This window comes from Protopterus annectens, chromosome 3.part0 (genome assembly GCF_019279795.1).
Source record: "Protopterus annectens isolate FY-2018-M chromosome 3.part0, PAN1.0, whole genome shotgun sequence".
Lineage (NCBI taxonomy): Eukaryota > Metazoa > Chordata > Ceratodontiformes > Protopteridae > Protopterus > Protopterus annectens.
In genome coordinates, this window is record NC_056731.1 from 810,266,498 (window position 1) to 810,280,747 (window position 14,250).

Here is a 14,250-nt window from a genome sequence, read left to right on the forward strand (position 1 = left end):
AAACAGGAATTTAATGAAGTATCTCTTCACATCGATCTTCACAAACTGAGGGTTGTGCTGCTAGTCTTGATGCTACAGAAACAATCCTGATATCCATGTCTATCCCTTTGATGATTGGGCATTCTGGTGACTGTACACTATCTCTAATAAACAGAAACTTGCCATTAATTAGTTTAAAGGGAAGCTCTCCATCCGTGGGAGCATATCGCCTCTTGTGATGTTTTCTCTGTTATAGATAATGGGAGAATTATATATCCTGGCAGACACCTCGACTCAGACTGAACTTCCAACTAGAGTTTTTGGCTTCATGGAGATAGTGTTTAGGCCACTTTTGAGAAGTTGAATATCCTTAAGTTCATACTGTTTGCCACACAATTAAATGCAATGCTGCCAAATGTATGTCACCTTTGAGACGGTATGTGGAAGGTGGGTAGTAAGTACGTTTTTAGTGGAATGCTAGGGAGGTTCCTTTGGAGAAATATGTACCTAAGCATTCTGAAGAAAACCCTTCCCAAAATCATCAGGTAAGGAGACTACTCACCTATTTCATATTTCATGCCAGTATTGTGTCCCTCCTTTTGAAGTGAACAGTAAACTTAATCAGCTTTTGTTGTTTGAGATGAGGCTTTAGGAAGGTCATAGAAGGAATAATTAATGATATTTGGTGTTGCTGTTAATGAAAATCAAATTCACTATGTGAAAGAATTTCAGAGCTGCATAAACGTTATATAATAATTGTATAATAAATGCTCATGTTCATAAGTCTTTGTTTCTTAGGTTTCTTGCTTAACGTGTGTGTGTGTGTGTGTGTGTGTGTGTGTGTGTGTGTGTGTGTGTGTGTGTGTGTGTGTGTGTGTGTGTGTGTGTGTGTGCGTGTGTGAAGACAAATGACAGTAACACTGAAACCCATCCTTGACAGAGAATTAATAAAAGACACTCAACACTTTACATGGTTGCAGGACACATCACATGGTTAAATGATTATGTGCAAGATGTCTTTATAAGTCAAGAAGTAGGACAGACTGTAGTACTCCTCATATGTTTTCTGCATGCCTCTATAAACAACTGTTAGTAGCATTTATCCTGGAGATGTACAGAAGCAGATCCATTGATTTGATAGGTTACGTTTTGTTTTTGTTTTAAATGAGTTTGCATCGTGGATGGATTTTAGAGGTATGGGATGTGGTTCCATAGTCTGGCTCGATTATTTGAATATATAGCAATGAAGACTTCAGTATTTCACTTGAGGGAGAAACATGCATCTGCATAACAAACTTATCAAAATAAAAAGTATGGCTATTTAGAAACTGTCAGAGTGTATTGATCATTTTGAATACAGCCGGTTATATAGGTATCATATTCATGTGCAAGTCTCATGAGAGGATAGAACCATATCTTATCGGGTTGGCATTTCCAGCTTCTTGAGTTCCTGCAAGGTTCTGATGCTAATGAAATTAAAACATTACAGAATTGCGTCTGCATCACCTTAGAACGAATGCCATTTTTCTTTTCTGCATATGCTCATTTATTTTATTATTGTACTATTGTCATGGGACCTAAAGTCATATTTTCATCTTCACCTTACAACTTCACGGAAAACATGACTCTTCATTTCATCCACTATACAGGATAAGCCATTTCAAAGAATGCATCCAGTTCATTCATGAATGTCGGCTAAAGCGTGAGGGCTGTCTTATTCACTGGTATGTATATTTATTCTACTGCTCATTGCTCTTTTGAGTTAGCAGGAATGCGTATATGTATGCGGTGGTACAGTCAGGAACAGTGTACCGTAATTTCAGCACAAATGTGAAATGTTTCTGAGTACATTGATTTTAGAAACTAAGCAGTAAAACGCATGTTAAGGTCCATCTTAAACGCTGCTTTTTTCTGTAGTAAGTGAAATTTAATACTTGTAAGTGTATAAGAGAGGTTCTTGTTCTATACACTGCTTCCCAGTGTGTTTGTGTGTGTCTGTATGTGTATCTGCTTGCTTGTCTGCATGTTCAGCCTTGGAGAGGCAGAAAGAAGTGACAGTCTGAATGGCAGTAAGCCATTACTAAGGCAGTGATGGCGAACCTTTTGGGCTCAGTGTGTCAAAAATTTGGAAAATGCCTATCTTGATTATGCTGGCATGTCACTCCCCCTCCCCCAGAACAAAAGAGAAACAATTCTTTACATATTCATTTATTTAAAAAATATATATAGTCCAATCACATGTGCTGCTGTGTATTATAAAAGTAAAAGAAAAATCAGTGACTTAATAGAGAAAACAATATGCGCACTGATAATTGGGCTTAAAATAATGCACCATAAAATTACCCTACTTTTAATAGTAATTTTGAATTGAAGTGAAAAAAAATATGGAACACATTGCATTTGATTTGATTAACACCAATTAATGACTTTTTGTTGCTGAGTTTTAATAAATAAGTGCAGGGTCACATATTCTCGTATTTTTGTTAATTCAGTTTCTTTGGTAACTTGGATGTTGTTGAACTCTGGTGTGTCACCCAAAACGTTGTGGTGTGTCACCTCTGACACACGTGTCATAGGTTCGCCATCACTGATCTAAGGAGTACTTTCTTTATTTGGTAATTAAATTACATTGACAGCAAAAGGAGGCAGCAGGTGCACGTAGTCTACTGCAAGTTTCTGTAGCTTGCCAGTTTAAGCACATTTCCCATTCTACCTCCTCTCTATGCCTGCCTTCCTCCTTATACTTTTCTGTTTGTCCCACACCCGTTCAATGCCTCTGTGTGAAGGACAGTAGCTAGGAAAATTGGCACCCTGGGCAGTCCCCCCACAGCAGGTACCTCATAGCTCTCAACCTTCCATGTCCAAAATGAGGAACATGAGCCCTTATAATGTGAAACAAATGGGCAAAATGTGGAACACATACTAATGGCTTACTAACAACTTCAACTAGGAAGGTCATAGGCTGGTTAAAATAAACTGGTTTTACTTATAAAGAAGATCTTTTAATGAATTAATATGATTCACTTCTATTTACAATGGATTTCACTTAAAAAAATTCCTAACACTGAATGTGTGACAGAGTCTTTCAATGTGGAACTTTGAGGAACTTTGAGGAACATGAACTTTTTAAGACCCCAAATGAGGTACGTTCCTCGTAATGAGGTACACTTGAGAGGTATGAGGTACCTACCAAACCAAAGCAGAGGAGCAAACAAATGTGCACTTTTCAAAAATGTGTCTATATTGAATAAAGTTCTGCTATTTAAATGAATGGCTTTCAGCAATGCTGGAATGCTGGTAATGAATGAATGCAGGGAAAGCACTTCTGTCCTGTTAGATTGCAGATCTCACCTTTATAGTCATCTGCCCAGGATAGCCTTTTCCTTCATTCTGCTATAACTGCAGCTGAGTCTGTGTGTTCTTGTACAACACCCATTGCAGTAGCCCATTCCATGAGTCTGTGATTGTCTGTATGAAAAAATAGTATCCCTACAATCTGCTTTGAAAAACTACATTCAGAAAACAAGGAAACAGTATCCCTACAATCAGCTTTGAAAAACCACTTTCAGAGAATGAGGAAATAGTGTCCCTATAACCTGTGCCCTCTACTTCCCCCTCTGTCCTTCCTTTTCAGTGAGACACCTTTCCATCTGCTTCATATGATTATGTACACCAGTGTCATGCCTTCCTTGTCTCTTCCAATCACAGGAGAAAAGAGCCCTAGCTCCTGCATATTCTGGCCATATCCCTTTCCCTCCATCCCATGACTATTTCTGGTAGCTTTCCTCTGAATTCCATCCACAAACCTGATGTCCCTTTCTTTATATGGCCTTCAGGACTGTATGCAGTACTCAGAGCATGGTCTGATCTGGGCATGCTTGAAGCATTACCTTTTTTGTTTTGGAATCGATCTCCTGAAAATGCATCTCAGTATTCTGTGCCACTGCCATGCTGCCCCCCCCCCTCTAATTGCGGTAGTCCAGTCTAGCAATTGCATTGCCCACAGCTGGTACTTCACACCAGGGTTGTTGTGGCCTGTGTGCAGGACTTTGCATTTGTTTGTGTGGAACCTCATCTGCCACCTTTCTACTTACTTGTTCGGCCTTTCCAAGTCCTTCTCTAAAACCTTTCCGCTATCCTGTGCTGCTGCAAATTTTCTTGTGACATGAACAAAGAGATTAATCTTGTTCTCTTTTCCTTCAGATGTATGTGAAACAAACACACTGAAAAGTACTGGTACTCGACTAATCACTTTCTTAATTCCTGACAGTTTCCACCCATCACAACCTCCTGTGTCCTCTTCAGCCATGCATCCATCATTTTCTTCACACTTGATCCTGAACTTGTCCTGTTCAATATTCCTATTATCCCCCTTTGTAGAACAGAGTCTAAAGGCCTTGCTGATGTTCAGCTACACTGCTTATCAGTGCTACTTTATAGTGTTTACTTCTAACCTACTGATAAACAGGAACAGGTGTGACTGACAGCTCCTTATAGTCAAGAATTTGTGTTGGTTGCTGTCCCAGAGGTTGTTGCCCTCTAGAAATACTACCAACCTTTCCCTCAGAATATGTTCCACGAGTTTGCCTTCCACTATTAACAGACCTGTAATTCCTCATATTTTTCTGCCCTTTCACCCTTGTACAAGGGTACCATACTTGCTGAGTTTCAGTCCTCTCATATTGTTGCATTAGCTGGTCATCAAATCTCCATCTGGGGTCACACAGTGTATCTGCCAGATTTCCAAGGCATTTAAGACATCAGGTCCTTATGCTTTATTCAATCTAAGGGTAGACAGTTCCCTTTCTACCTCCTATCCTCTCCATCTTAGTGTGTCTCCACTGTCCTCCCAGTTCTGCTATGCCGTCCTGACACCATAGAACCCACCTTTTCCTTTCCTTTTAAAGACTGAAGCAAAATATTATTCAGTATGTCTGTTTTAACCAGTTTCCTGTGATCTCCTTCCCAACTTTACTCAGGCTGTTCAGTTCTGTCTCTACCTTCTTTTTTTTCTTTTGTGTACATAAAAAGCCCTTCCTTTCTTCAGCCCTTTTGCAAATTCATTTTTTGACTTTTGTCTTTGCTGCTTTTCCCATTTTTCTTGCTTTTTTATTTATATACTTTTTGCCACCATATGTGCTCAAATCAAGCCGCCCCAGTTCAATAGTATCATGATGTTCATCGTGTTTCACTGTTGCAGTCCTAACCAGTGGGTTATCTGGCTCCTGGTAGCCCTCGCTCAGTCAGAATACCAAAGGTAAGTAAATATGACATTGGTTGTCATTGATTGTAAAGGACGTCAGAATGTCTGATACAGAAGGAGGCAGCCGACATCACTTCCTCAGTCTTCCTTGCCACGGAGCCCGAAGCAGAAGCAATTTTGCACGAGTGCCGGTCGGCCGTTTTCCTTTTTGATTTCCGACTACAAAGTTGAAGTCAACTACAGCTAAGTACCCTGGTGGGGATCCTCTTTTCTTGCCTTAACGAATGTCAGAAAAAGTTAATAATTGTCTTGCCTGTGGAAAGCAGATTCCCCATCGAGATTTTCATTCCTATTGTATTATTTGTTTAGGCCTTGACCACAACGTTCCTAATTGTGATCTCTGTGCTTCCTTTAATCCGCTTACAATTTGTCGTTAGGCTAAGCTTTTAGGTAAGCATTTTGGAGTGTGGCCTAAGACGGTATGGCATCCGCTGATCTTCAGGCTTCAGATATTCCTAAGAAGCGTAAGGATAAGGACCGCAACAGACTTCTAAGGTTCAAGTCTTCTGATGATCTTAAGTTGTTCGTCAGCCCTGCGGTAGACAGTGAGGCGCCTTTGCAGCCCCTGCAGTCCGCGGATTTTCAACCGCAGGCCTTGGTTGAGACCATTTCAGAGTCCCCCAGGCCTCTGGCTTCCATTTTGTCTTCTGACCTTCCGCCTGTCGCCTCTTTAGCTGGATCCGGAGCCGCTAAGCTGGTGCGGGTTTCCGAGGCCTCCGTTCTCTGTTCTGACAGCAGGCTCATACCTTCGACCTCTACCACGACTTTGGCAGTGGCCAAGCCTCCCTAGTCCTTCAGACTTGCAGGTAAATCCTCCAGTCATAAGCCTGTGAAGAAATAGGCTCCACCTTCCTCACGTTCCCCTCAATCTCAAATGATTAAAATGGCTAATGACCTTTTGACTCTTATTAGGGGTTCACAGCCTCCTCCTTCAAAAAGGGGTAGGGATTTCTCTCCAGAAGTTTTATCATATTCAGGTTCTGATACTTCTAGCATTTCTGCTGATGAAGAGGAAGTTTCTCAGGTTTTTTTCTCCTTTTGAGGATTCAGATGGAGAGGAATCCATTCCTTCTGCTTCTCCTCCAGAGGATTTCTCTTTTGGTGATACTTTGAATACTCTTAGGGACCATTTTAAATGGGAAAGTCAGGATTTTCCCCAATCTAAGAAAAGGGATCAGGGAGATTTGGGATTTGCCTCAGCATAAGCCTCTGGCTATTCTTCTAGTGTTGGAAGTGGTTGATGATGTTTTTCTAGAAAATTCGGTTCCTCCTGCTCCCAGGAAACCTGACAGGTACTGTAGAGTCCCTGATTCTCATTTGTTTCTCTTTAGAAATCTGCTAGCTGACCCAGAGGTTATTTCTCAAGGGCCTAAAGGAGTTAAGGCCACTGTTACCAAGAATCCTGTTCCATCTGACAGGGAATCTAGGAACCTAGATAGGTGGGGTAAAAAAGTTTATACCTCTGCCACTCTTGCTATTAGGTCTACTGATTGCCTTTTTCATATGCGTAAGTATCAGCAGCACACCTTGAAGGCTATTAAGTCAAAGACTGCAAGTGTGCCTCTGTTGGCGGAGAATAAGAATATGCAGGATTTGCTGAATTCTGCCAGTCTTGTCAATAAACATTCATTACATTGTGGTTTTAACTTTGTAGAAGCTACTGGATCTGTTATCAGAAGGCATGCTTGGCTCAGGGAACAGCCCCTTCCAGAGTCTGTCAAGTCTAAGCTTTTAGATGTACCCTTATATAAGGACAGTCTTTTTGGCAGCAAAGCAGAGGAAGTGCTCAAAAAGATGGAAGATAAGGCCAAGTCTATGCAAACCGTTAAAGACTTTCTGCAAGTTCAACCTCCTTGCTTCAGCAGGAATTACCCTTCTAGGAGTTGGATGTTTCCTGATACCAGCAGACAGAACTGTTTTAGGACTAGAAGTTACAAATCTTCTAGGGGGCAGGTGGCTCCCCCTCAAAGGTCTAAGCGATGGCATGCTTCCACTTCTAAGGCAGGAAGTTCTAAGCCTACATCTCAGTCCAAGCATTCTCAATGACTGTCCAACTTCTGCCTGTTCCTGCTTGGAGTTTCTTTTAGGGGAAAGGTTGGCCATTTTTGCAAATGTCTGGGCCACCATCACGGACGACAAATGGGTACTCAGAACTGTATCCCTAGGGCACAGGTTTTCTTTCCACACCTTTCTGGTGCCCAAAAGATTCCCATACACTCCTCCAAACCAAAGGGCAGAAGTAGAAAAGCAAATTTTGTCTCTGTTATATCTGGGGGCAATAGAATCAGTTCCTGCTCAGTAGGTAGGCCAGGGCTTCTATTCCAGACTTTTCTTAGTACCAAAAAAAAAGAAGGCACCTGGCATCCTATCCTAGATCTATCCATTCTGAACTCTTTCTTGGTAATTCCAAAGTTCAGAATGTTCACTCTAGATCAGTTGCTACCACTGTTAGAAAAGGACTCCTGGCTGATAACTTTGGATCTCAAAGAAGCTTATCTGCACATCCCTATCAGGGAAAGTTGCAGGCAATACCTTCGTTTCAGAGTGGGCAAGCAACATTATCAATTCTCTGTGCTGCCCTTTGGCTTATTTAATGCTCCCAGAGTTTTCACAAAGTGCCTGGCTCCAGTCATTACTTTTTGCAGGCAGAAGAAAATTCAGATTTACCCATACTTGGATGACTGTCTAATTCAAGCAAATTCTCAGGAACAGCTGTTAAAGGATCTGGAATTTGTAAAGACTCCTCTCTCTTCCCTGGGTTACACTCTCAACAAGGAAAAATCAAAAATGGTTCCAACCAAGGAGATAACATTCCTGGGAGCGAGTCTGAACACAGCTGCCCAGATGATATATCTCACCCAGGAGAAGCAGGCAACTCTTTCTGTTTATTTTAAGAATTTGGCAAGCCTGTCCCAGCTCTCTGCAAGGAAATACCTGCAAGCTTTGGGATACATGGCCTCTTGCATTCTCATGATTCCATATGCCAGTGAGGAAATTGCAATATTACCTCAAGATCCTTTGGTGTCAGCACACACAGGACCTGGATATATTAATTCCTTTGCTTCCATGTCTGCAAACAGAGTTTCTATGGTGGGCGACAGCCTGTCTACAAACAGAGGCATGCCTTTTCGCCCACCTCCTGCTATTCAAGTTCTTACCACGGATACATCAAACTATGCCTGGGGAGCTCACCTGGATGGCAGATACATACAGGGATGTTGGAACGTCCAGCAGATACACATGCACATAAACCTGAAGGAGTTGATAGCAGTTCACCAGGCCTTACTGGCTTTCAAGCATCTTCTTTCTCCAGGAACTCTGCTTCTCAGAACAGACAAAACCACAGTCATGTGGTACATCAACAAACAGGGACTCATTCTTACCCCCTGTGCAGGCAGAGCATGATTCTCTGGTCCACAGCAGCATCCTTAGGGCCTGCATCTCCTAGCTCAGTTTCTTCCAGGGAGACTCAGTGTTTTGGCAGACCAGTTGAGCAGACAGGCCCTGGATCCTCATGAGTGGCAACTGAACAGAGTAGTCTTTTACAGCATTATTCAACGTTTGGGCACTCCTCAGGTGGATCTTTTCTCCTCCCCAGACAACCACCTTATACCACTTTTTTTGCACCAGACCGCATCACAGCAAGGCCTGAAGAGTGGATGCTCTGTCCTTCCCTTGGACGCTACTGTCAGTTTATGCTTTCCCTCCTCTTCCTCTTCTTCCCAGAGTATTATTGAAGATCAGGGATGAAAGACCAAGGACCAGTCTCATAGCTCTAGACTGGCCCAGACAGCACTGGTATCCACTGCTTCGCAGTCTCTCCCATTTTCCAACTTTAGCATCTTCCTCTGAAACCAGATTTTTTGGTTCAGGAAGGAGGAAACATTCTACATGCTCATCTTCAGTCTCTCCATTTGGCAGCGTGGCTCATTGTATGAATCAATCCATTTCTTCTTCCATTTCCCAGCAGGTGGTTAACATACTTCGGGAAGCCAGGAGGCCTAGCACTAGGAAGTCCTACACTGGAAAATGGGAAAGATTCTCTCATTGGATGCAGGCTAGAGGGGAATCTTCTTCTCAGCCTACTCTTCCTCGGATCCTGGAATACTTGGCTGATTTGCTTCAAGATAGTCTTTCTTTTTCCTCTATCAAAATCCATGCTTCAGCCATTTCTGCTCATTGTTCTTTTGAGCAACCCATTTTCTCTCATCCCCTGATGAAAATGTTTCTCAGAGGTGCTTGCAACTTAAAACCTCCCAGGAGGGCACCTACTCTGGCCTGGGATCTTAATTTTGTTTTAGAGAAACTCACGCTTCCTCCTTTTGAGGCAGCTGCCATTGCAGATTTAATGTTTCTCTCTTGGAAAACTGCCTTCCTCTTGGCTATAACTTCAGCAAAGAGAGTTTCGGAGCTGCAAGCTTTGATGGCTGTGGAGCCTTTTCTTATCTTCCATGCAGATTGTGTCTCTCTGAGAACCAATCCCTCTTTTATGCCTAAGGTGGTTTCTAGCTTAACTCTTAATCAGTTCGTACACCTTCCTACTTTCTTCCCTAATCCTCAGAATAGGGTTGCAAGGATCCTGCATTCTCTTGATATGCACAGACAGCGCAGGTTTTACCTGAACAGTACTAAAGACCTTCGGAAATCAGCACAGCTGTTGGTCAGTTTCGCCTCTGGAGCTCAGTGCAAAGCTATCTCTAAGTAAACCATTTCTAAATGGATTGCACATTGTATTACTTTCTGTTATTCCTTTCATGGCAATATTCCTCCTCAAGGGGTTAGGACCCACTCCACAAGAGCAGCTTCCACTTCTGCAGCCTTTTTAAGGGGTGTTCCTACTAAAGATATTTTAGAGGCTGCCACATGGTCTTCTGTTCACACTTTCACAAAGCATTATAATTTGCCTTTGTTTTCTAGTGCCAGGGCAGGGTTTGCCACTCTTGCGCTGCAGGGCATTCTCTCCAATCCTTGATTCTGTTGGTACCTCCTCCCTTTTCTCTGGGCTTTGGTAATCAACCCATTGGTTAGAACTGCAACAGTGAAACACGATGAACATAGTACAGTTGTGTACACTTACTATAAATGTAGATGTTTGAGTGTATTCACTGTTGCAGTCCTGGTTTCCCTCCCTCCTTCCCCCCTTTTTGGTCCTCTCCTGCTCTCCTTTCCTAAGGTGCAGGCTGAGTCTGGTTTACTTTATCAAAGTTACTTTTTTTTTTGGTTTAAGCCTTGTTTTCTTGGGTCTCCTGACTGTTATGGCAAGAAAGACTGAGGAAGTGACGTCGGCTGCCTCCTTTTGTATTGAATGATCTGACGTCCTTTACAACCGACGACAGCCAATGTCATATTTACTTACCTTTGGTATTCTGGCCGATCGAGGGCTACCGGGAGCCAGATAACCCATTGGTTAGGACTGCAATAGTGAATACATTTATGGTAAGTGTACACAACTGTACTTTTGTTCCCCTGTACTGGTTATCCCCAGCACGGGTGGGTGCAAAAAACATTGATAGGAGCAGTTTTCTAGGCAGCCTTGAGGGAGGTTTACAAACTCACTGGCATCTCAGCAATGAAAGCATATACTGTGTGCATTATCCCTTCCCCTGAGTCAGAGACATGAGACCCACATAACAGCAAGGGCCAAATGCCTTCTCCATGAGAATGTTATCTCCTATGCATCTGCCACTGCTTGGACCCTGTCCCTAGGGTAACTGCCCCTTTACAGAGGGATTGTCCACTGGACTGCCTCAGTCTTCCCTCCTTGTCCCTGCATAGACATGCCCTTCCTTCCCAAACCAGCCCAGTAGACAGCTGAACAGCTAACTGAACCCAGGGCACATGAGGCATAGTTAAAGCTTCATCCATCTGTGACAGTACAGGTGGTTATCTTTGTTGATTTTTTTGTTAGCTTCCCGGTACTGTGCCTCCTACCTGTCTCTCTACTCCCTTCTTTCCACCTTCTGTAGGCCTTATAATTTCCCTAGTTGCTATCCTAATATTCCTGTATAGTCACATTGGCCTTCTTCTCGTTTTCTCTTTTCCTGACACCCGTGTCCTTCCTTGTCCATCCCTGAACCATTCCAGTTGCTTGCTTACTCTTTTGGTTTGCTCCCAGTCTCTTAACTCTTCATTAACTGTATGTCCCAGCACACTATAATCCTCTGTTCTCACCTTTGTCTTTGTCTTACCCTTTCTCTCTACTCAACACTATATGGAGGTATAATTACTACTAACAGTACCCTAACCTGGATATCCATGACACCTTCTGCAATGGTTAGGACCACATACAGAGTTCACTCCTTTCTGATGCAGTATATTTCATATACAGTATGCATTTGCTTTATGATATTTTCTATATTTTGAGGAGTACTTGAGTGAATTGTTCATTTATAACGGTCATGATTTTTCCTTAGAGTTCTCTCTCAATGTTTTTTAACAACTAGTGCTTTGGAAAAAAAGGTATGCAGAGAATGATATTCTAATGTAAATATTATCTCAATGTAATAACTAAAAGTAAAGCTAAAGACTGTTCACCTTCCCGATTTACTTCATTTTTTTTCATTTTGAGATGGTGCCTACTGTTAGTAAAATGTGCTGTCTGTCTTCAGAATCTTAAGTGTATTTTGTGACATCCATTTCTGAATAATGAATTCAGTGTGGTCACACTTATTGCCAGAAGTTGTTCTTAGCATTCTAGTTATATTTTATGGCATTAGGTGCCAGTTTTATGAACCTGAGTACTTACCCACCTCTATGATCCATCTTCTTGGTAATTCAGGTAGAGGTAGGCTTGTTCTTTTGACATTTGGTTATGTGGTAAATAAACGCCAATACTTCAGACTATGGTTAATATTTATAAGCAGCACATTGCCCTGCATAAAATGGCATGGAAAGTAATGTCACACAGGGAGAAGGTGTTTCAGAGATGCAAGTAGTGTGGTTATTGGGGTAAAAATTACACTGCTTGCAGGATTTGTAAATGATTACGTAGCGATGTGGAAATGAAGTCTCTGATGCAGATGAGAGACACTGATTATGCAGATGATGCTATAAAACGTGACAGAATGCTACTGAAACATATAACATATAAAGCATGTGTGTTATACTGTCACAATCATCCATTCTGAGCACCTCCATTGGCACTGGATAGGACACTAGGATATTTTCAATAACATCAGCTAGAGCAGAGGAGCACACATACTGGCCATGCTGGGAGCCAGTAGCCATGACTTAGCATGTTGTGGCCCCCTCCACACCAGTACAAACAAAACTGTCAGCACCTAACTTGCAACCACTTAGTGACCAGCAGATCACTGATCACTTCTCCTGTGATTAGGTATACTGTACAAGACCTTGCTGAATTGTATCATCCACATGCTGCATCATGGAGGATGCATGGAGTGCCCATCCCACTGGACACTAAGGTATGTGTAAATTTAAACATCACAGTTACAGGGACCTCTCAGCAACCTACTGGGGGGGGGGTACACTAGGAATTTTCCAGGTGCAACTTCTGAAGGAGCATATATTGTTCAAAAGGACTGCAGTGGTGAGAACTATCACTATGCATTTTAAACCATTGTCTATTTCCCATAGGTGCAGGGAGCTATTGATTGCAAACAAAATGCCAGCCTCATCTGGGCCATAGGGTGTCAGATAACATCAATAGGAAAGGTTTCCAATTTCTCTTTTGCCAGTGGTTTACAATGCCCAGGGTATTCTTTAGAATGTTTCCATGCACCTCCCAGGCAGTTCCCATGATTTTCATGTCTGTGGTTCCTTTGTTTGGTACATGAATAACCTGTACCCAGTATTCTATGCAGGGTAACGTCCTACTGGTTCATCTGCTTGGTAGATGTACTTTTTTTGGGGGGGGTATAGTGGCCAGTATATACACTTGCCATGAAATCAGAAAACAGGGTACATATAATGGCATTATTGTTGTGTGTTCTAGGACACACAGGGTATAGGTTCATAGGTAGGTACTAGGATATCTGCCTGAAGGCATTTATAAGCTTAGCCAGAATGTGTTGGCTTTCGCCACCCCCTTAGATTAGTTCCCTGTGCCTCTGTCCAGCAGAGCCACTGAAGTGATCCCCAGGGTAAACTTTCTGTTTCCCATCCACTCATCAAGGTTTCTCTTGAAGAGTGTTAGCGAGGAGCTCTGCCTAATGTAGATTGGAATCTTGTTCCAAAGCATGGGAAGTCTCTGGGACAGGAATCTATCCCTCCAGCATGTCCTATTTATTGTTGTGGTGAGGTTTAGATCCCTAGAGTGTGTGGCTCGAGGGGATAAGCTTTTCTTTAGGTGGAGCATGTCCATCAGTTCTGAGTTGGACATGACCTTGTATGTCAGGCAGAGATCACCTCTGAGTAGGCGGTATGCAACCAAGTACAGCTGGAGTTTCTTATTTCGAGCTGCATAGGGCATCTGTTTGAGGCCAGTGATCCTCTTGGTGAGGTACTTCTGTGGTCTTTCCAGCTGTTGCAGGTGTCTTGTAAGATACATCCCAAATTGGGTGTTGTACTCTATGATGGGTCTGATGAGCAATGAGTAGAGGGGCAAAATGACCTCTTTTGATCTGAATGCGAACCCTTTTGTGATAAGGCGGGCCATGTAGAAGGATTTTCTAACCACTTTGGCAATGTGATTATCAAAGGAGAGATTACTATCTACTTGGGTCCCCAGATCCCTTATTACGTCTTTCGTATTTAGGGGACTGCCACCTATGTGGTAGTTTGTGGGTACTTTTGTTTTTTCCAAAGGGGATGACTATGCACTTTTTGGCATTTAGCTTGAGGCCATGATTTTGACACCAGGTATCCGTCTCAGTGAGACCCTTTTGGAGGATGTCTGTGTCAGCCGGAAAGTCAATTATAGCCCTTAGTTTGCAGTCGTCTGTGAACTTGGTCAGCCATAGTCCTCCTGTGCTTGCCTGTACCTCTGAGATGTAAATGCTGAACAGGAGGGGTCCTAGGACTGAGCCCTGGGGAACACCACTTGTAAC

General features: G+C 42.6%; 1 protein-coding gene across 2 annotated transcripts in view; it reads left to right on the forward strand.

The window, feature by feature from the left end:
- The window catches only part of DUSP22 (dual specificity phosphatase 22), a 938,178-nt gene that overhangs the window by 877,548 nt on the left and 46,380 nt on the right, over window positions 1–14,250 (forward strand). Inside the window, exon 5 of one of the 2 annotated variants that reach the window (XM_044065151.1) lies at window positions 1,629–1,703. The exons of the other annotated variant lie outside the window; for it this stretch is intronic. Within the exon in view, the coding sequence (XP_043921086.1) occupies window positions 1,629–1,703 (75 nt within the window). The remainder of the gene's footprint in view (window positions 1–1,628; window positions 1,704–14,250) is intronic. 2 annotated transcript variants of the gene reach the window in all.